The sequence below is a fragment of the Arachis hypogaea genome, chromosome 2 (assembly GCF_003086295.3).
Source record: "Arachis hypogaea cultivar Tifrunner chromosome 2, arahy.Tifrunner.gnm2.J5K5, whole genome shotgun sequence".
Lineage (NCBI taxonomy): Eukaryota > Viridiplantae > Streptophyta > Magnoliopsida > Fabales > Fabaceae > Arachis > Arachis hypogaea.
The window spans coordinates 8,543,953-8,568,446 of record NC_092037.1 but is presented as its reverse complement, the minus strand read 5'-3'; the positions used below and the strand labels follow the sequence as shown (position 1 = coordinate 8,568,446).

Below are 24,494 nucleotides of genomic sequence, written 5' to 3'. Positions count from 1 at the left end.
AAAAGTCAAAACTTTCCTTGTTTTAAAGTTAGAAAAAATAAATTACTTAGCTCCAATTATTTTTCTTTGTGAAAGAGTTATATTGTGGCAACAAATAGTTAAGAGTCCCAATTCATCCTCTTAATACTTAAAAAAATTGAAATTTAAATATATATGTTACTTTTTGAAAACATAAAAGATTCAAAATTTTCCTTATTTAAAAATTAAAAGTATATATATATATATATATATTTTGATTTGTTTTTTGTATTTTAAAAAAATTGGCAGGTTGAAGTTTCAGAATTAGAGAGAATAGAGCTGAAGTTTATCCAAATTGACCAAATATGGATTGGCCAGAGTCCAAATTTTGGAAATTTGATCCATTTGGATGTGATCGGTTGTCACAATTTGAAATATTTGTTGCCATTCTCGTTGGCCACGAATCTGAAGAAGCTTCAAAGTCTTTATCTTGGTGAATGCTACAAGATGGAGAACATCTTCCCTGATGGACCCGTAAAAGTTGCTAAGGTCTGTAGGTAACATTTATGTTTTTTTTTTTTACCTTAAAAAAAATATCATTTCTATTTTTTATGATGTCACTTTATATATGATTTTTTTATATTATATGTATGAATTAAAAAATAGTGATATTATTAAAATAAGATTTGGTTTGATAAAATTTTTTAAAAAGGTGTTTCATTTTGTGTTTGGTAAATCAAAAAGCTTATGTGCTATTAAAAGTTAGGAGTGCTTCTACCACCAAGCTGCAATGATTCTCATCATTTAATATACAAATTATAATACATATAGCATTCTTGCTTTTCACTTATATTCAATTTATTTTAATTTCAAAGTCTCTCATTTTTAAGTCAATCACATTTTATTTAACTATAAATTTTTCATGATTATAAGATATCTATTAATATTATTGTTTTAATATATTATTTTGTTTTTTGTCTTCATATGAAGTTGATAGTTAAAAATCGCTAGATGATATTTAGTTAAACTAGTCAAATCATCTAACGATTCTTAAATATCAACTTCACAAAAAAATAATTTTATGTAACTTTTCACCTATAATAATATAATAAAAAAATGAATATAAACTAATTAATAAAGCATTAAAATTTAAAAATGATAATTATTTTTATAAAAACAAAAATAAAAATACAAATGATAAAAAATAATTAAATTTTATATAACTATTTAATTATACCGAGTTAACCGGTTCGACCAGTGATCCACCGTTTGAACCAGTAACTCAGTGACCCAGTAACCTCACCGGTTCGGTTCTGACAACTATGGGTGCTTGTGCTTTTTAAAAACACAACCTCCTCATTTTGTGTTTGGTAAATAAAAAAGATCATGTGCTTATGTTTGCAGTTTTTAAAAGATCGAGATACTTTTGAAAGCAACTAAAGTGGAGCTTTTCAAAGTTGACTTGTACTTTTCAAAATTTAAAAGTCTAATATAACCTCATATATTAACTAATTTTAAAATTTAACACTTAAATTAATGTCTTTTATAATATTTTTAAATTTTTAAATTTTAAAAGCTATTTTACCAAGTTGCTTGTATTTATTAAAAATTATTTTTAATTTGATTTACCAAACATAAATATTACACTTTTTAAAAAGCTATCTTTTAAGAGCTAGCTTTTATAAATTACTTTTAAAAAGTAAAAGTTTTTACCAAACTAGGCACATGGTCTCACGGTCCCATAACGAAACATGTTTTTTAAGTTTTTTAATAACTGTTAAATAGTCCTTATCTAATTTTAATTACAAATTAATCCTTTATATATTATTTAATTATAAAATTGATTTTTTATTTTATAAATTATTATTTTATCATTCATCTATCATGTTTATTAATAATAAAAAACAATATAATAAAGAATTAAATCTTTTATTAATTGTAATAATTTTTTTGGCACTCCTAACCAATTAGAATTTTATCTTTGATCCGTTATATTCGTATAGGGTTGTGAAATTGTGTTTCTTATAAAATCAATCAATGAGATAATATGAACAATAGATTAAATAAAAGAATAGATTTTATAATTAAATAGTATATAAAATATTAATTTGTAATTAAAATTAAATAAAAACTATTTAATAGTTATTAAAAAACTTAAAAAATGTGTTTTATTATGATACTATTTCATAATCTAAATGTTCTGAAACTATCAAATTCAGAAGGCCAACGATAAGAATAAATCACTAATTTCACTCCTGTATTAACACTAACAAAAATATCTACACTTTTATTAACAACAAAAATATCTTCTAAATTTTTAAAAACACTATAAAAATGTTCAACAGTAAAGAAAAGTCTTTTTTGTTAAAGAAATTAACTGAAGACTGAAGTAGCAAACGAAAATGATAAAATGACACCATAATTTGATGATGTGATACTGTTTCTATTTATCCCCAAATGGAAAACCCTAATTTTCTAATAAATAACTAAATTATCCTTCCAAAATATCCTTCACTAACACCAAAGTTCCCTTAGACCATCGTCACAGTAGCCAGCTCCCTTATGTTTAGGTGGAAAGAAAGAAATAGAGAGAAAAGAAATAGAAAAGAAAAAAAAGAAAAGAAAGAAATTGAGTGGATTTTTATTTTCTTTAGATGTATTTGGATGAAAAGAAAATAAGAAGGAAAGAAATAGTATAAAAAGACAATTTTATCCTTATATTATAAAATATATTAAAAAAATAAAGGAGTAATATTGGAAATAGAGAAAAAGAATTAATTTTCTCTCCATTTTCTCTCCATTATTGGAAGGAAAAAAAATAGTGGATCCCACCAATATTTTTCCATTTATTTTTTTTTCTTTCTTATTTTTCTCTTTAACCAAACAAAAAAAAATAACTATTTTCCTTCTAATTTCTTTCTCTTCCTTTTCTTTCCTCCCATTTTCACCTCAAACAAACACACCATTAATCTCTCATCATAGCCACCACTGCCATATCCTTCCTCCCCTCATCACCAGCATACACTGCTTCTCTCCTTCTCCTCGTTCTCTTTGTCCTCTTCCCTACTGTGAGAACACTACCCTTTCCACTACCTCCACTGAGCTGACAACTCCATGTTGGCTGCCAAAGCTACATTTTCTTATCTTTCCAACAACCAAAAGCTCCAATACAATATGATTATTTATGGTTGAGTATTTTTTTTAGCATTTTTTTAAATTTGAGAATATTTTTATTGTTAACAAAAGTGGAGTTATTTTTGTCAGCGCTTTGACAATTCAGAGTGCAGAATTAGTGGTTTACTCTAAGAATAATAATATTCATTCTTTTTTTTATTCTATGCAACTTGTATTATCTTTTGTTAGCCCCTAACCCCCTACTTCCAAAACTCTATATTTACACTAGCATTCACCTAAAAAACTTAACTAACAATGATTTTTAGAGTTAAATATTAACAAAAGTCATTGATGTGATACTTTATTACGATGATCTAATCGATAAGTGTCATGTTTAAATAGGTAAAGGTTCAGTTTGCCTCAAATTTTCTAACAAAAAACACTATCCTTTAGTGTGTTATGAAAAAGGATAAAAAATTTTATACAGTTGTCTTAATAATTAAAAATTATTAAATTATTTAAGAATTCTTAAGTGAAGAGTGCAGGTGAGTCTCTACATTTAAAAAGGCATGTTGAGGCCAATCTCAAAAAACACCACCCTTCACACTTGTTTTTTCATTTATTTGGGTGAGCTTAAAAGATTTTTTTTAAGTTATCTCTTTTTAAAAAATCTTATATAAAAGTAAAAGTAATTTTATGTTTAGATATCTCATGCAAAAAGATTTTTTTATTTATCAATTATGTTTGGGTATAACAATATAAAAGTACTTTTTTTGTTTATTTATTACATGAAAAAAAATTTTTAAAAAAAAAGATCTTTTAAAAAAAGACGTAAATTACAGCTTCTCAAAAATTTTTTTTTATTTTTTCCGTGCTTTTATTTTTACTATAAAAAATTTGTCAAACACGCTAAAAATAAAAAAATATTTTTTCATTAAAAAAAATCTTTTTTTATCAAGATAAATGGTGTCTAAACAAACACTAAAAATTTACCAAACACACTAAAAAATAAAAAAGATCTTTTTTTATTAAAAAAAAATTTATCAATTGAATGGCGTCGAAACAAACACTTAATCCCTCATCTACCCATCATTCTTTATCATGTAACGATAGGGGTGTTGGCGGATCGGATCGGATCGGATATGGCCGAAAATTCGATCCGATCCTCGTAGCATAATTAAACCTTCTCTTTTTAATCATATTTCTATGTAAAAAATTCAATAAAAATATTTCTTTCATACTTTTAAACTTATATATTCCTAAAATATTTTTAATCAAACTCTTTCTAAATAACAAAAATCAAATAATACAATATATGAATAATAATTACTAACTAAAACATACAAATAAGTAAATATAATACCAAATATATATATATATATATATATATATATATATATATATATATATATTGGTAAATTCTAGCCTACCCTTCCTATAATAACATGTAATTTACCCTCTGTGACATGTCATCTTTTAATTGGTTGCTATGTTAACTATGGTTAAACTATTGGTAATTAAATTATAGCCCAAAGTGGTTGATTATATAATTTACTAAAATATTAAAAATCCAGTCTTTCATTCTTCCCCCAAATCATCTTCTCACACAATGATGTCAGAGGGTAGACTTCTGTGTTCAATCATCTCTTGAGGTAACTTGTCAACATTAGTTTCATGAGAAATGGAGATAACAGATGAACCTTCATGTTTTTCAATTCGAAAAACTTCATAAGGTGCAACCTGTTGAGAAAATAAATAAATAATAATTTGCTAGCTTATTCATTAAACTAAAGCATATGAATACAGATAATTGTAGAACATACCTTCGTTGTGAATGGGGATGATTGATAAAAATATAACTTTATTTTTTAATGTTTATAGAAATTATATATTTATCTCTCTTATAAAAATATTTAATTACAAAATTATCCTACTTTAGTTAACATATTAACTCTTATTGAGTTAAATTAACTAAAACTAAAACTAAGCATCCAATTAAAACATACCACATCACGGGGGTAATTTACATGTTGAAATAGAGAGGGTTGAATAGAACTCACCATATATATTTATTTATTTTTTAATTATTATTGTACAGATCTGCGAATCCGCAGATCTAATACGCGGATGCAGAGCAGATATCCACGATCCGATCCGCAAAGATCGAATCGTATCCGCAATTTTCGGATCGCCTATGTAACCATTTTCAACTATCTCACTTCATAAACGCACGTGAGTTTCTATTTAAAAATACCCTAAAAATCCGTTTCCCTTCTCTCTCCAAAAATTGTTGACCCTTCTTTAATTGAGGACCACTTTGAAAAATTAAGGACCATCTTCACCCATCACTTCAATTTTGATTGACCAAAGTCAACATTACTCGTTTTATAATAATTAATCAAGTTACCTTAATTTTGCAGTGAATTCGCACTTTGTTAGTTCGTGCAATTCATTTTTGCACCACCTAGCAGTGTTATTCACTTCGTTTAATTTGATTCTTATCTTATTACGGTAAATCAATGCAGGGTGTTTCTTTTCCAAATTTGAAGAATATCAAACTGAGCAGGATGAGCAGTTTGAGAAAGATTTGGAATCTTAATGTCCCGGTTGGGAAACTGGACACACTGGTCATTGAAAAGTGCAATCAATTGGTGAGTGTTTTCAGTCATGACATGGAGGGAATATTTCAAGGACTAAGCAGCTTGACAGTTACTAATTGTAAGTCAATGGAAACTATATTTGACTTAGCCGCCGATCAGAACCGATATGCTTTCGAAACCGTACTGCGAGATGTTCATTTGGAATCACTACCAAAACTGGAAACTATATTGGGATGCAAGGAAGATCAAGAAGGGACACTTAAATTGAAATCTCTGCAGAATGTAACGGTTCATGATTGTGACAAGTTGGAAAATATATTTCCATTTTCCGTTGCTGAACATCAGCTTAAAAAACTGCAATGTTTAGTGGTATCGGATTGCTTCAAATTAAATGAAATTGTAGCAGCGCAAAAAGGTACCAGCAACAACAGCAGCAGCTCAAGTAATCTTGTTCTATTGGAGTTTCCTGAGCTAACCACCATTAAATTTTCTAAGCTACCAAAGTTCCAGAATTTCTGTCCAGGACATTGTGAATTGAAGTGTAGAAAATTACATGACGTGTCTATTGAATTTTGTGGCAACCTTGAACTATTTAGAGAAGAAACCAGTCAAGCCACCACATCTGCACAAGGAAAGCCTCTCTTTCATGAAAAGGTAATATCAATCAGCTTTTCAATTCATAGAAAAATTCATTTAATTTTACACAAATATCTCGGTCGGTCAAGTTTATCTAAAGTGAGAAAGTAAAAGTCTAATCACCTTTGAATTAAGGCATGGTGACTCACATGATAGAGACTACAAATTCAATGAAGATTAATTCCTTACTTTGTTACTTTGCAAATCTCCTCACCAGTTACCAAATCAATCACTATATATTTGTTATAAATATGTGTTGTTTAACTCATTTTCAATGTGTATGTTGTATTTTAACATGTATTTTATACTAGTGTCTGATTTTTGGTGTACAAGTAGCATGGTTTAATAAGAAATTATATTAACTTGTATGTTAGATGTCATATGTTGATCCAAACCTTACAACAATTCATTTGAACCGATGTGAGAAACATTTTAACTACTCACCAAACACTTGAAATCAGAACGAAATTATAGTAAAAGAAAACTGTCAAATTTATACATTTGCTTCATTGTTTCCTATATAGGTAATGAATGAGTTGAGGTCGATGCATATTGAGTTACAGCACACAAGTTCGTCAAGTCGCTATCGACGAGACAAGTTAGAAGTTCTTCGCTTGTCCTGGTTAGAGGACACCAATATTCTATACCGTTTCCTTCACAGCAATCCTTATTTGAAGAGCCTATGGCTGGACAACTGTTACTTTTCCAGGTTGGTGGAGCCAAAGTCTGATGGAATTGAAAACATAGGAGTTGTTCCAAAGCTGAAAACCTTGAAGTTAACCAACTTACCATCTCTCAATGATATTGGCTTTGAACAAGACGCAATTCTGCAAAGAATAGAATCTTTGACTTTAGAGAATTGTCCTAGTTTGGAGACTATCGTGCCTTCAAAGGAGAGAGTATGTTTCAATTTCTTGACCAGTTTGGAAGTTGTAGATTGTAAATGTATGAAATATGTAATGCCACTATCAACAGCTGAAAGCTTGGGTCAACTCGTCACAGTGAAGGTAGCCAATTGTGAATCTCTGGTTGAAATTGTATCAGATAATCATCAAGGAGGTGAAGAACACAAAAAAGAGTCCATCATTGTTTTCAAACAAATGAAAGCTCTAGAACTTGTATCTTTGAATAATCTTGTTAGTTTCTGCAGTTCCAAAAGTTGTTCCTTTGAGTTTCCATCATTGAAGAAATTTGTGGTGAGTGCTTGCCCCAAAATGGAAACGTTCTCTGAAAAAGAAATCAAAACCACGCCAACAATTATGCAGAAAGTGTACGTTGTAGGTGATGAAGAGAAGAGAATGTGCTGGGATTGTAATTTGCAAGATACAATAAAATATATATACGATACGAAGGTAAATTGTGTTTGAATTCAGCTTCTTTTTTCTTTTCTACTTGAATAATGTAAAATCGAGTTAAGATTTATCTACATATCCTTATATGCTTGAATCATAACTTTATTTGCAATATGTTGGCAGAAATATTATGAAGGTATGGACAAAATAAGTGTTTCCGAGCATTTGGTACTTGAAAAAGGCTGGAAAAATGAAACAGCTCTTGACAGAGGTTGGTTCTACAGTTTGAAGACTTTGAAGTTGGAAAGGTGTAAATTCGAATCATGTGCAATTCCATCGTTTGTTCTTCGATGTTTGAAGAACCTAAAGGAATTGGAAGTGCGAAATTGCAAAAGCATCGCATTCATTTTTGATATGAATGACATCAAGGGAACATTCCAGTTGGAGAAGCTCACTCTGGAAGAGCTACCAAATGTGACTCATGTGTGGACCCAACAGGATAAACAAAAAGACAGCCGCTTTCGAAATCTGCAGCAGTTGACTGTCAAATTTTGTAGAAAACTGAAAGTCTTGTTTCCGATGGCCATAGCTAGAAATCTTAAGATGCTTGAACAACTTGAAGTAAGTTCTTGTGATGAGTTGCGAGAAATTGTTGAGAAAGATGGGGGTGGAGGTGGAGGCACAGAAAATTTTGTGTTTCCTTATCTAACAAAGATGGATGTGCATAACTTGCCACAACTCGCTCACTTTTATGATGGAAAGTTCACTTTAGAGTGTCCCGAGTTAAACTATTTGTATCCGTTCCTCTGCGACAAATTTGAACTGTTTCATACTCGTATCAATAGACCAGCTCTTTTTTCCAATATAAAGGTAATTATTCTCTTAATTTCTTTGAATTTAGTACATACATTATCTTTCTATCTATATATTATAATATATAAAAAGAGAGTTTAAAATAGTATTATAGTGAATGAATGATACATAAAATTTAATTTTCATATAAATTATCATATCCTCTATTACAACAATAGAAAAAAAATATCTATCTTAAAATTATATTTATATTACCACAAAAAATAATATCTATATAATTAAGTTTGTATTAATTTTATAATTTTATACACTAACTTTTATTACTATTTTATATTTTTTTTTAATCATCATATCACTTTTTATTCTTTTTATGTAGTATTTGGCCTTATTTTTTAATCTCTTTTTATTCTTTATTTTTATGTAAGTTACTCTATGTTTTTAGTAATAATGTTATTTTTCTTTAATAGTTAGATATAAATTATTTAATAAAACATAATTCATTTTCATCTTTTATTCTTATTTCGATTCATATTTGTTATATAAATTAATATTCATTTCACGCGTATTTTTTATCTCCGATCTTCTCATGTAATGTTATAGTTCTCACTCTTTCTCTTTTATCTTTACTAATATTTTACACAATTATTTAAAAAATTTGATTGATAACCACAGTTTTTTTATTTTAGTTTGCTAAACAATTATATGTTGCGCAATGAATACCTAAAACACTATAATGTGTGATGTCTTTATAATATTTTTAAGTCTTTTTATTTTTGTTTTAACTATATTTATCAATTAGATATTAATTATTTTTGTCACCTATATATCAACTTTTTTTCAATAATTTATATTTTTTAATAATATCATGATATCATGATTCATGAAAAGATGGATGTTATTTTCAATTATTGAAACATTATATCTATATTTGCATTACGTTCATTCTTGTGCTATATACTATATATAGTATGTAAATTTGCTAAACATATCTATTTATCTAGTATAATATATATACAAAGGAGAATCCAAAATAGTGTTATAGTGAATGAATGACACATGAGTTTTTAAGTTTCATATGAAATTACCATGTCATCCATTGCAAAAACATAAAAAAATATCTATCTTAAAATTATATTTATATTATCAGAGAATAATATCTATACCATCAATCTAGCATTAATTTCGTAATTTCACACACTAAATTATCTTATTGTACAAAAAAAAACTATTATAATATATAAAAAGAGAATTCAAAGTAGTGTTATAGTGGATGAGTGACACATAAGCTTTTAAGTTTCATATGAAATTATCATGTCATCCATTATAATAACATAGAAAAAAGTATCTATCTTAGAACTATATTTATATTACCATAGAAAATAATATTTATACAATCAATAATCTAGCATTAATCTTATAATTTCACACACTAAATTATCTTATTCTAAAAAAAAAAGTATAAAGAATGTTAATTCATATAATGGTCTAAATTCTAATATTGCATATCATATTTAGAGAATAAATTTTATTTTATGAAAATTTATTTATTTATTTATTTAGCTATCCATCAATTTATTTATAATGTATAAAAAAATTAAGTAATGACACAATAAACTCTTTTTAAGTTATCTATAAATAACTTCTAATATTGTTACATGAATTCAATATTCTAGTAAATTTGTTATTTTATAATTTTTCTATCATCATATTATTTTTTATTCTTCTTATATAATATTTATCCTTACCTTTTAATCTTTTTTACTTTTTACTTTTATGTAATTTGCTCTATGCTTTTAATAATAATATTATTCCTTTTTACTAGATATAAATTAGTTAATACAATTTAGGATAAAATATTAAATTGGTCTCCTATATTTGGGCGTAATTCTGTTTTGGTCTTTAAGGTTTAAAGTGTCCTATTTGATTCCAAAAAAATTTCGTTTAACTTCAATGTAGTCTCACCGTCAGGTCAAAGTTGTCAAAGTTAAGTAATTAACGGAATGAAGTCGATAATCTGAAAAACAAATACAAGTTCTAGAGGCACAAAATCAACCGTAGATGCATCAATACATTTATTTATCATTCTATTTTTATAGAAAATATTTCATTTAAATTGTAGGAAGAATGATAAATAAATGTATTGATGCATCTACCATTAATTTTGTACCTGTAGAACTTGTACTTGTTCTCCAAATTATCGACCTTGTTCTTGTACTACTATCATGTAAGATATTCCGTTAATTAGTTAACTTTGACCTCATGGTGAAACTACATTGAAGCTAAATGAAACCTTTTTGAATTCAAATAAGACATTTTAAACCTTAAGGACCAAAACAGAATTACGCCCAAATGTAAGAAACCAATTTAATACTTTACCTAATTCATTCTCTCTTTTTATTCTCACTTTTATTCATGTTTACTTTATAAATCCACATTCACTTCACACATCTTTTATATCTCCTCTAACATAATCTTATATATCTCCTCTAACATAATCTTATATCTCTACTCTTTCTCCTCTATCCTTATTGATTTTTTTTTTTATCAAAGATAAGAGATTCGAACCCGCAAAGAGTATGAGGAGACTATGCCATTTGAGTTATAACTCATTGGCTATCCTTACTGATGTTTGATCATATTGTATTTATTAATTATATATTATCTTTGTTATTTATATATCATTTTTTTCAACAGTACAATTTATATTTTTTATATTATTTAGTTATAATAATAATATTAAAAATACATAATGTCATAATTTATGAAAAAATAAATATTATTTTTAATTATTAAACATCATATTCATATTTGTATTACATCTAATAACTTTTATTTTATACTATAGTACTCAAGTTTGTTATATATATATATATTAAGTAATGAACTCTTTCAAACTGTAAAATGTACAATGACTTTAAAATTTTATTAGATTTAATATTAATTTTTAAATATAAAAATTAACTCATCATTTTAATTCCAAACAAGCGTAAACCAGGAAAGCAAAAAAGCAGGTCCTTTATTTTTCTTCTTGTTTTGCCTTTACCAGGACATTTCCAAGGTGGAAGTTATGAGCATGAGATCCAAGGATACTTGGGTGCTAAAGTCATGGTTACAAGAGTCCAAGAATGTTGAACTTGAATATTTAGGAGGACTAATGTTAGACTTTGTTGATGATGTGAATAATGAGTACTCTACTTTGCCCTTTGAAATACTAACGAGGACACCCAAGTTAGAAAGAATGGGAATGATGCGTTCCACAAGCCTCAAGGAGATATCATTCCGCTCTCAAGATCCCTACAGGGAGAAAGACAAGTTCCTTGGACACTTAGAGTACTTGCTCCTAGGCAGCCTATTTGAGCTAATCTCCATTGGTGGGTTAGAGCCCTTGTCAAAGCTCGAGCAATTAGAAGTTCATCATTGTCCACTTTTGAAGAGAATAGAACAATATCCTAGCAGTCTGAAAATATTGAATGTGGCAGGATGTCATGGATTAGAGTGTTTGTTCACATCCTCAACAGCAAGAACCTTAAAGCACCTCGAGGAGTTGGACGTCAGTGGTTGTAAATCATTGAAAGACGTAATGCGAAAAGAGCAAGATGATGAAACAGCCACAGAAGAGATCATTTTTGAGCAGCTAAAAACAATAAGTCTTCAATATTTGGAAAGCCTGGAATGCTTTCATTCAGGCAATGCTGCCTTGAAGTTACCATCTCTGGCTCGGGTAACGATATGGAAGTGCCCCAAGATGACTATTTTCTCTCCACAATTGACAGACGGCGAAGATCCCCCAAGACAAATCAGCGTTTCTTTCCACAGCCGAGATGACAAATCGGAGGTCCAACTAACTCAGGTGTGGCAGTAATTTAATTATGGAATAACTGAGACGTGGATAATTATTTACCTAAAAAATATAGAGAGACAATGAGAATACTAAATAATGAGAACAATAGATATGTCGGATATTCAATTCAATAGGTATGCAGATGATTATGTTAATTCTTAATTAGATGGTTATTCCTTTTGATTTGGTTTACTTATATATAGTTAATAATAATTGGATGTTCAATTCACTAGGTGTGTAGATAGTTATCCTAATGTTAGGATTTATGAGATAATTTGAAATGAAGTCTTTTTTTACTTTATTGAGTCAATTCTAGAGTTTATTGTTCATATTGTTCACAAAAATCATTGTCTACCTAACAAAACCGTTATTTATCTTACTTCAAAAATGTACATTATTGTTTACTAAATTTTTGCCAAATATATATTATGTCTTAGTGCATGCTTAACATGTTTAATTTAGGTTAATTTGTCAAATGAAATCATTTTTCTTTTGAAGATTAAATTAGTATAAATGTTTTAATTTTTTTAAGATGTTAAGATAGTAATTTAAATTTTGAATATGTTCACATGATAAATATTGTGAATAAAAAGATAATATATAACGTGCTTAGTTGTATTATAGTGCAAATTGGTCAAAAGGACTTGAATTATGCACCAACAAAAGGGATCCGATTTCATGACTTATATAATTATTTGTTACATATAATTTAAAGATTTATATTTTTAGAAATCGTATAAAAATTTCCTTTTGACTGTACAATACATTAGTCATAGTTGATCAATTATACTTTTCTATCAATCAGCTGACAATAATATTAATATTTTTCTTCAATTATTTCAGACACGTTTATGTCTGAATGATTATCCTGAAATGCAAGGAAAATGGGTTGGCGCATCAGGAATCCCAGTTGAGTGGTCTTTTAACTATTTAAAATATTTGGAGGTGGAAGGTTGTGACTTTTTGACAAATGCAGTGCTCCCATCTCATTTGCTTCCTCTTCTGAGTAATTTGGAAGAGCTGACAGTGAAGAAATGTAAACGTGTTGCGGCAATATTTGATGTGAAAGACACACCACCAGAACACGATGATCCAAACAAGATTGTTACGATTCCCGTGAGGGAGATCTTTTTGAAGGAGCTTCCAACTCTGACTCATGTTTGGAACAATGATCCCAAAGCAAGTCTCAGCTTTCCATCTCTGGAGAAAGTCTTTGTTGAGGAATGTAAAAGCATAAAAAGTTTATTTCCAGCATCAGTTCCCAGAGACAACCTACAGCTTTTAGTTGTGAGAAACTGTGGGGGGTTAGAGGAGATTGTTGCAAAAGATGAAGCATTTCCCCAAGAGGTTATTATTCTGTTCCCCAAATTGACCTGTCTGGTGCTACGGGATTTGCCAAAGCTAAGGTGCACTTGTTCTGGAATGCAAAGTTTATTAGACTGGTCTGCTGTCTTAACAAGATTATACGTTTCTCGTTGTCCAATGCTCAAAGTTTTTGCACAAGATATTCAGAATTCAAATCCAGGGGTTGAAGATTGTTTTGCAACTGATGATGATAAACACCACCTTGTTTCTTCTGCACAAAAGGTATGAATTTAGTGAAAATGGTCAGTATTTTACATTTTAATTAAGAAAAGTTCTAGGTGACGGAACACTTTTTTCCTTAATTTTGTCTTATTTTTAACCACTACTACCCAATTCTCTCACTTTTTACGCTAAAAATGCGGGCCTTATCATTATTCTTTTAAATTTGGTTTGGTAAATTTTTTTTGAAGAGGTGCTTGTATTTTTTAAAAGTTCAAGTTTTTTATTTTGTATTTGGTAAATAAAAAAAATCATATGCTTCAATACTTGTACTTGCAGTTTTTAAAAAGATCGGGAAATGCTCCTATAAAGACGGATAAACGTCTTTTTTTAAAGATATTTTTTAATTATTAAAATTTAACACATATAATCGTTTAAATTGTGTTTATTTTGTCAAAATTGGTTCAGACAAATTAATTTAACCGAAAAATAGTGAATCAAATTTTGAATCGATTTAAATTAATATTATTTTTTATAAAAAATTACTATAATACCCCTATTATATAAATTGACTAAAATACTCTTTTTTATTTATATATATTAATTTTGAAGATCCTAAATTCTAACCCTTTTCTTCTCTATTGTTATCGGATTAGAATTTAAAGCTTTCAATATATATATATATATATATATATATATATATATATATATATATATATATATATATATATATAATAGGAATATTTTAGTTGTGGTTTATAATAGGGATATTGTAATAACTTTTTATAAAAAATATTAATTTATATCAGTTTAAAATTTAATTTATTAATTTTTTGCTAAACTGATTTGTTAGGTCTAATTTTAATAAAAATAATATAATTTAATTGATTATATATGCTAAATTTTAATTTCTAAAAAATATCTTTAAAAAAAGATATTTTTGTCATCTTTATCTAAATGACTCTCTAAAAGATCAGAGTACTTTCGAAAATACCTAAGATAGAGCTTTTCAAAATTGGCTTGTACTTTTCAAAATTTAAAAGTCTAATATAACCCTCATATGTTAACTAATTTTCAAATTTAATGTTTATATTTATGTTTATTATAGTATTTTTAAATTTTAAAAACTATTTTACCAAACTCAATTGATGTTGCTTTTGTTTATTAAAAACTATTTTTGATTTGATTTACCGAACATAAATGTTACAACTTTTAAAAAGTCAACTTTTAAAAGTTAACTTTTATCAACTACTTTTAAAAAGTCAAAACTTTACCAACTAAGATTTAATAAAGCTATACGTCCAAGTTTTTTTTTATTTAAGTCTTTAACTAAGCATGTTTTTTCTTAGAACGTATGTACATAAGTATTATGACTGCTATTTTTTCTTTTCTTATATATGTTTAGCAAAAAAATTTTGATATTCAACATAAAAATTTTAGTGTACAATATAAAAAAATTAGTACATAACATAAACAAAAATTATGTTATATCAATAAATTTTTGTGTTGTGTGTAATAATTTTTGTATTATATCCATAGATTTATATGCTATGTGCAAAATTTTTAATACTAAAGAAGCTCAGAGATAAAAAAAAAACTACGTGATAGATGCATTTATTTTTTCTTTATCGGTTTATATTAATTTAGTTAGACTTATTATTAAAAATTAAAAACGCTTATACATAGAGCAGCATTGTTATTTTTTAATTAAAAAGTAACTAGATTAAGTATTTATTTAGATGCTATTAAATTGATAAAAAAATATCTTTTTTTTAACGTGTTTAGTAAATTTTTAATAGTAAAATTAAAAGTATTAAAATAATAAAAAAATAAAAATATTTTTTTGAGAAGCTATAATTTACATCTTTTTTAAAATATTTAAAAAAAAGGATATTTTCACGTAATAAATAAACAAAAAAATACTTTTATATGATTATACCCAAACATAATTGATAAAGGTTTAATTATTATGTTGGTCCCTATAATTTCGTAAAATTTTTAATTAGGTTCTTATACTTTTTTTCTTTTTAATTGAGTCATTATACCAAATCTTTTTTTTAATTGGGTCCCTATACTTTTTTTTCTTTTTATTTAGGTCCTTGCACCAATTTTTTTTCTTTTAATTAGATCCCTATACAATTAAGCTAATTACTGTTAAGAGGGACCTAATTGAAAAAATAAATTGGTGCAGGGACTCAATTAAAAGAAAAAAAATATAGAGACTTAATTGAAAATTTTGTGAAATTATAGGGACCAATAGAGTAATTAAACCATTGATAAATAAAGAGATTTTTTTGTATAAGATATCCAAACATAAAATTACTTTTACTTTTCTATAAGATCTTTTGAAAAAAGATATTTTCTTAGAAGTTTACCCAAATAAACCCTAAATTTATTTAAAAGAGCTAAATTTAGTATATTATATAGTATAAATTTAGGGGTAAGTATTGTTTTGGTCCCTAACGTTGAGAGTCAGAATCAAAACCGTCCCCGACGTCATTTTTTATTTAGAATCATCCTTAACATTTTTTTCATATTAAAATTGTCCTTTTAAATTTTTCCGGACAAAAATATCCTTCACCACTACTGGCACCTTTACCTCTACCACCGGCACCGGCACCAACACCTCCACCAACACCTCCACCTCCACTTCCAAGAATAACAACATCAACAGAGAAGCAGAAAATCAACAAATCAACACAAATTCAACATAAGCAGAAACAGAAAGCAACAAATCAATAAATCAACACAAATTCGGCAAATCCAAAAACTAAATCAACACAAGCAGAAACAGAAAGCATAAAACTCAACAAGAAAGAGAAGAAGAAGCACAAATTCAACAATGGAGAAGTAGAAGTAGAAACTCAGCACAAAGCAAAAAATTCAACAACAAAGAGAAGTAGAAGCTGAAAATTCAAGCACAAAGCCAAATCAACAGAGAAGAACAAAATCAAATCAGAAATTCAAAGCACAAAGAAGCAGATGCAGAAGGCGAAGCAGGACCACCGGCAGCTCGTGGGCGACGGAGCGACGGCAGTTGGGTAGATCGGCGGTGGCAGGAGCATGTATGAACGGCGGCGACGCACTCCACGGCTGGGTAGATCGGCAGCTCGGGCTCCCTTTCCGGCGACGCACTCCACGGTGGCGGCAGAAGCATGCATGAAGGGAAGGCGGCGACGTCTTCCTCTGTTCGTGGTTCTGGCGACGGCTCATGGGCGGACCGGCGACGATACAGGTGTCGGATGGTGGTGGTGGCTATGGCAATGGCCTCCTCCCCTCCCTCCCGCGTTTCCTTTCCCCCCACCCCCAACGCGTTTCCTTTGCCCCCTCCCCCCAAAACGCGTTTTTTTTTATTATTAAAATAGGGGTAGTGTTGGAATAAAATTTAAAATTTTATTAAAAATGACGATTTTAATACGGAAAAACACGTTAAGGATGATTTTAAATAAAAAATTACGTCGGGGGCGGTTTCGATTCTGACCCTCAACGTTAGAGACCAAAACAATACTTACTCTATAAATTTAAAATGCTATATATATTGCTTAGGGATATATTAGATCATATGTAAACTAATATTAAACTTAAAAATTAATTTGTAAAAAATATTGTACAATATAGCTATTTATTTTGAAAATTTATATATAATTTAATAATATTATTTTTCAACAAAAATACAAAAAAATACTGTTTTAGTTTAGATAATAATTGTGCTTAACCATTACTTTGTAATTCAATTGAATAATAATATGAATTAAATTTAATTAATTAAGAAGTTTAGATATTTTTTAGTAGCATATCAAACTTAATTAAATTTTATAACTGTTGATGATAAATGAAAATTTGAAATAAAAAATTAATTCAAAATTTAATAATTATAAAAAATAAAATTATACATAAATTAGACTATAAGTAATTAAAATATTCTGTTGAAGTTTATTCAGCTAATTTCATATATATTTTTTTAAGAGTTACTTTTGTGTTTTTTTTTATAGGTTCTATTTAAATATTATGGTACAATAATAAAACTAATAGATAAAATATAAGTATGAATATTATTAATATTTTGATCATTAAAATTGACATTCATTAATTTTTTAATTTTATTTTTTATGAATCACGATAACATGTATTTTAAACAATATTATAATTAAATGATATTAAAAAAAATAAATTATTAAAAAATAAAAAATTGATATATAGGCGACAATAATACTATATAACTCATGAATATAATTACACAAAGAAATAAATAAATTAATGAATACAATCATACAATCACCTAATGCACATATTTATCAAATTAAAAAATAAAATAAAAATTATAGCCATCAACCAAATTCCAATTATGCAAAAAATTAGTAAGAATGAAGAGGGAGAAGGAGATGGAGAAATAGAAAGAGGTATGAGATTATATGAGAAGAAATAAAGAAAATGTGTGAAGTGAATATTGATTTATACAATAAATATAAGAATGAGTGATGAATATGAAAGGAGAAGAAAAAGAATTAGATTTTAATTAGATTTATACCTATTAAAAAATTAAAATTAACATTGAAAACAATAATGTAACCTAAATAAAAATAAAAGATAAGAGAATATATGAAAAGTTAAGGTTAAAAAAAATGCTATAACATTATATAAAGATAAGTTATTCTAGAAGATAAAAATATAATGAAAATCCAATAAAAATCTTATGGCATGAGACAAAGATAAAAGATTATACTCAAGTTGTGTGAATTAGCTTATTTTTATTAATATTATGATAGAAACTTAGAAAGCTAACAATAAATATAAAGACTATTTTTAGCTCTATATTAACTTTTAATATATTACTAATAAATAGATAAATGACTGGTTGGATTCATAAAATAAAAGACATCTTTAAAAAAAATTCAATCTCATTTCATTAATATAAAATAGATATATAACTTCCTCCATCCATTTCTCACTTATAATATACCACATTTTCAAAAAGTTTTTAAATTGGTTTAATTTTGTCTAAATTTAATAAAAATCTTCACTCTTCATGGAATCCTACTCTTCACCAAAAAAATCTTCTTGTTTTATATTTAAGAAAGATTCCCAGGTACGTTATTTTTATTTAATTTGTTAATGATTTCACATCCTAGGTTACTACCTCCAATTTTGAGGAACTAGAGCTGAGTAAGGAAGATGTTACAATGATTGAGAAAGGACTACTTCATGTGGACCTCCAAAACTTGAATTACTTGGGACTGAATAACTTCAATGATGATGAGACAGATGAATTTCCAGATGTTTTCCTCTCCAAGATGTCACTACCGAAATTAAAGGAGTTTCAGCTGCTAGATTGCGCCTTTAAATATATCTTCCGCCCAAAGAGGCCTGACATGGATTATTCCAAAATGCTCTCGCAGCTCAATTATTTGGAGATTACCAATCTACACAAGCTCAATTCCATGGGGTTTGAGCACCCCTGGATGGCCCCTCTTCTTGAAAGTCTAGAAACCTTGAAGGTTTCGGAATGCAACTTGTTGACAAACTTGGCAGCATCATCTGTCGTGTCTTTCCTCTATCTCAGGGTACTGAGGGTAGAGAATTGCGCAGGATTGAAATATTTGTTCACATCTTCAACTGCCAAAAGTTTGGGTGCACTGCGAGAATTGGTCATTACCAAGTGTAAATCATTGGAGACAGTAGTGGCTCATGAAGAGGGAGAAACACCAGATGATTTGATATTATTCAGTAATCTCTATACTTTGTCGCTCAACGAGTTACCACAACTTGAAAGCTTTTACACGGGGAATTCAACTTTGTATTTCTCGAGTATCTACTATGTTTCCTTCACGGTGACTAAGTGTAATAAGATGAAGACTTTCTCTCATGGTGACGTGCTGCCCAAGTTCTTGCAAGGGGAAATAGATGAAGACCCTTGGCATGGTGATCTGAATAACGCAGTAAGAAGCAGTTTCAAAAAGCAAGCAGTATCACATGTGAGTGTTTATATAAAATGATGTTCTGAATTTTTAATTCTCATGATTTCATCATCTCGTCATTTCTTACTTTGTATGTAGTGATGAACTGTTTGGAATCCCTTGGCATTTCAGTCCTTTTCTTAGGAGAGTGTAAACTTATTTGAAAACGCTACTTGATGCCACCTCAGCACTAAAATACGCTTAAGGTTCTTTCATGTGAGTGTATTTGGGGGGTTACTTAGCTTGTGATTTGTCCATGTCATAACATGAGGTCAGTAAGAAATAAAGGAAAGAAAGCTTTCAACTTGTGCTTGAGAGTGAAGTATCATGTTTCTAAGGACTCTCGATTTTTGTGATAACAGACAAAACTAGAAAATGTCCAACATAATTGTCTTTAACTAATGTCCAAAAATTTTGAGCCAAACTAACATAATTGTTTCCAAAATTTTCTTTGTGGAGGCTCAGTGTCCCCCGGAATACAATGAGAATGTAACTGGATAGCACCATGGTGGCAACTGTCAACTACTAATGGAAGGATTTTCTTTTTCGGCCGGCGTGTGGTGTGCATGAATAAATTACCTGTGTTTCTGCAGGAAGTGTGAAAGGTTGTTTTTATGATTAATCTTGTATTATAGGAGCGAGATGTGTGTGATGTTTTTTAAATTGCAGAAAGGATTGCCATAAATAAATTGTACCTGTAATTTTACAGGAGGTGTTTATGCTTTTTAAAGAATAAAGATGATATGTATGTTCACATATATGAAGTTTGTGTTGTTTTAAAACTGGAGGTGAGTTTTAATTTCAGCAATAAATTTCACGTGTTATTTCCTCCACTTGTATGTATTCTTTATATTTTTTTGTTGATTTTTTGGGTTATTTCTTCAAAATTAAAATGGTTTTCATGAATAAAACTGGGAAAGAGGAGGCTCATCTATTTTAGACACAATGCACATACACACAAGTACCAGCAGACAGCACCTTTTTACACCCTTGTTCCTCTCATTTCTACTTCAAGGACTTATTCAGCTTTTTGTTTTAAATTTAAATGAATTTCAGAGTAAATTATACAAATAAAATAATCTGACCCTAATATTACTCAATTATCTTAAATAGATTTTTTTTAATTTATGTAAATCTATGTAAATTGTGTTACAATGTTTTATTGGGAGTAAAGACATAAATCGTGCTTGAATGCCATGATTTAACTTGGATGAGACCACTTTATAATTCATTAGGAGCAACCACAATTTAGGTGGACATGGGCGTATAAATCATGTATCAATCTATCTATTTATTTTTATTATATAAAAATTGATAACAACTCTTTATACATTAGATCTAAGTCATATTTCTTGTTTTAATAATGTTACATCATTAATTTTGATTACTTGATAAAACATTAGAAATTAACCAATCAATTTTTAGTAAAATATTAAAAAAAATAAAACCATAACTCCCATGTATAATTAATTAATTAATTTATTATATATTATTATTCAATAAAAATATAAAACATTAACTAAATATAATAAATATCTACATTAAAAGTATCATAATAATAATATTATCATAATAAATTTTAAGTTATAAAATTTTCAAATTTCATCATATTTGACCTACATCATACATAGAACTTTTATCACTATTATTTCATTTCACAATTCGTAATTTGTCTATAAAAAATATTTACACCAACAAATAAAGAGAAGCCTATTTACTTAAAAATAATTCTATTAGATGAGTACAAAATAAAAATATTTATGGTATTTTTAAAACAAATTTACGAAAAAAACACTCTTATATATTACTTTTACTATTTATAATTTTTTTTTAGTTTTTGCAATACTTTACATGTAATTATATTTTAAGATCCTTATAATTATACTTATTCCAATATACTATTTAAATCAAAGAATCAATTTTGATTATTTTTCAATACTATTTTGTGTTTATATCATTTAAAACATTGTCTGATAGAGTGACTTTATAAAAATATTAACAAATATTTTTATTTTATACTATTTAAATTATTCTTATTAAAAATAACTTATTCAATATATATATATATATTCTAAAAATTTTTATTCTTACTATTATATATATCATTAAAAACATGTATACATTAGGAGAAAAAACACAAGATGTCAAAAAAAATTCTACAAAAAAATACGAAAAATAAAATTTTCGTGCTATAACATAAAAAATTATTATAGATTCAAATTATAAAAAAATCAATTATTCTAACTATGATAGATGTTATTGAAAACCTGTATAAAAAATTTGAAATTCTATAAAAAAAATATGAACAACATAAAAAATATTACAGATTTAAATTATAAAAAATTCTATCAAATTTCATCAAATTATACTTATCATACAAAATTTCATTAAATTATAAATTACTAATTCAATAATTATTACATATTAAAAACTAAATTAAAAGTTATAAATCAAAGTAGTACAATAACTTTTGTGCTATTTGATAAAAAAATAAAAAAATTATTAGATGTTACTACTTTAAATTTAATTACACTCTAAGTCATCAATGACACTAAGATATCATCTCAGTTAAAGAATTTATACAACTCCATACTTATATTAGAAGTCAAAGTAAATGATTTTAATTTTAGAAAACGGCTCTCAACAATATATTGCCATTAAGATATTTGTCCCAATAAAAAATTCAACTCCTACTACAACAAATCTAACAGGTAATACTACAAAAATTCTATTTATTCAAAACATGATTTATACTACTCATTTATATTCTTTATTGATTATAGAAATTAACTTCACCAACACTAATATCATCAAATTTAAATGACATACCAATCAAGAGATTAAAGAGAAAAAAAAGTAAACGAATTCAATGCCAGATGAAGAATATACATACAAAGACGAAACAAAAAAGACAATAAAAAATATATACAAGTTAACCGTTTAAAAAAAAACATATTTTCGTAAGAACATATGAAAAAGGAAACAAGTCTAACAAAAACTGAAAAAAAAGGAGAACAAACACCACATAAAAAGACTAAGTCTGTCAATTAAAACAAATACAAAAATAAAAACAACAAATAAAGATGTAATTTTGTACCACTTCAATATAAAAAAATTGTATTATAAAATATTTTAAATAAAAAATACATCAAATTTAATATTAATTTATATATTTTTTAATTAATTTTAAATAATATAATATTTATTAAAATATATTTTATATTATCATTAATTTACCACCCCACGTACGAATCTCAATCTAATTATATTTTAAAATGAGTATAACTAAAATAATAAGTACAATTAAAATAATGAGTATTTAAAAAATTATAAAAATACTTATAATAAAAATATTAAACTTTATAAAAATATTTACAATAATTATAAAAAAATTTGTTGTAATTATTTTAGTTGTACAAAATGTAACGAATATAATAAAAAAATTTAAATTTTATAAAAGAAAATGCTTACAATAAAAATTTTTAAACTTACTTGTTGTTACGATATTAGATAAATCTATTATAGTTTTATACTACAACGAGCTAGCTTGGCCTCTCTCTTCCCTATTAATTCCGTAATTCGCTGTAGGTTGCAACCAATTAATTTTTGGTCAATTTCTTTTATTAAATCATTTTACTATGCCCTAAAACGTTATTTACTTTTTTTTTTTGTTATTTAAACGTTATTTACTTATTTTTAAATTTCCATTTTATGTATCACATAATATGTTAGGTACCAGAGTTAGTAGAGATAAAATAATACAATTAAAATTTGTGAACTAAAAATAGACGGAACTAAACAAGAATTTAGACAATAATAAAAATAATATGATAAGGTGGAAAAATTACAATCTCTCACAATATATAGAGAAGTCTATAATACTCTCTTATATATTATAGAAATTCATGCAAATAGATTACACATATGAGAGATCTTATTACTTTTTTTCTCTAAATTTCACTCACTAATTCTATGCAAAACATGGCATACATTAGCAAATGCCTTAACCCTCTATATGTAGTATTTTGTGGAGGTACATTTGGTTTATAAGTTGATCAAGTTGTGCACAAATTGTAGAAGTGTGTGTACTAAAATCTTTTTTCACATTCATCTTTATTATGTTGTATGACAAGTTGATAAATATCAACTTATGTAACTGTTTTGTCGATTTTTAGCAAATCGATGGTGGTTCGATTTTAATGGTCTGGAAACGAAACCTACTCTTCTTTTGCAGGTACCAGTTTTTCTATAAGTGCATCAAAGTCTTCGAATTAGACGAGTATTAAAAAAGGTTTAAAGGGTATGAAATAAAATAATGGAAGATAAACTGACTGAAATCGAAAAGGTTTGCAATGAATTTAAATAAAGCAATAAAAATACCTTCGACTGAATTAAAGGGGTTTTTGACATGAAAATTAAAAGTGGTGGAATGTAAATTTGACAATGAAATTTAAAATTGCTTGAAAAGATAAATTGGATAGGAAAAGTAAAGTTTGCTGAAAATAATAAATTAGAAAGATAAAGACATGGAAGGAACCCTACAGAAATCAAACTCGAATGCAGACTTAGGAATTCGCTGGGATATGAGTATGCTTGAGTGTATTTCTGAAGAAAAGTTCCAACCTCGATTTCCTAAAACTTTCTAATATTTATAACCCATTTCCATAACCGACCATTAATGACATGATGCCCCCTTGTGTGCAAAATTTTGGGTAACCGTTCCCACTCTTTTGCCTAAAAGCGTTACTGAAAAATCCTTAAC

At 27.3% G+C, this 24,494-nt stretch overlaps 1 protein-coding gene across 3 annotated transcripts in view; it reads left to right on the top strand.

Moving 5' to 3' along the window:
* The window catches only part of LOC112736444 (uncharacterized), a 63,049-nt gene extending 42,484 nt beyond the window's left edge, over positions 1-20,565 (top strand). Inside the window, exons 4-11 of one of the 3 annotated variants that reach the window (XM_029291278.2) lie at positions 268-507; positions 5,598-6,326; positions 6,833-7,660; positions 7,784-8,470; positions 11,460-12,263; positions 13,098-13,841; positions 18,908-19,750; positions 20,198-20,565. In XM_029291278.2, coding sequence (XP_029147111.1) covers positions 268-507; positions 5,598-6,326; positions 6,833-7,660; positions 7,784-8,470; positions 11,460-12,263; positions 13,098-13,841; positions 18,908-19,750; positions 20,198-20,233 — 4,911 coding nt within the window. In that variant the 3' untranslated portion in view covers positions 20,234-20,565. Of the gene's footprint in view, positions 1-267; positions 508-5,597; positions 6,327-6,832; positions 7,661-7,783; positions 8,471-11,459; positions 12,264-13,097; positions 13,842-18,907; positions 19,751-20,191 lie in introns of all 3 variants that reach the window. The other 2 variants (XM_025772390.3, XM_072214348.1) reach the window with 2 other exon arrangements.
* Positions 20,566-24,494: the final 3,929 nt, after the last annotated feature.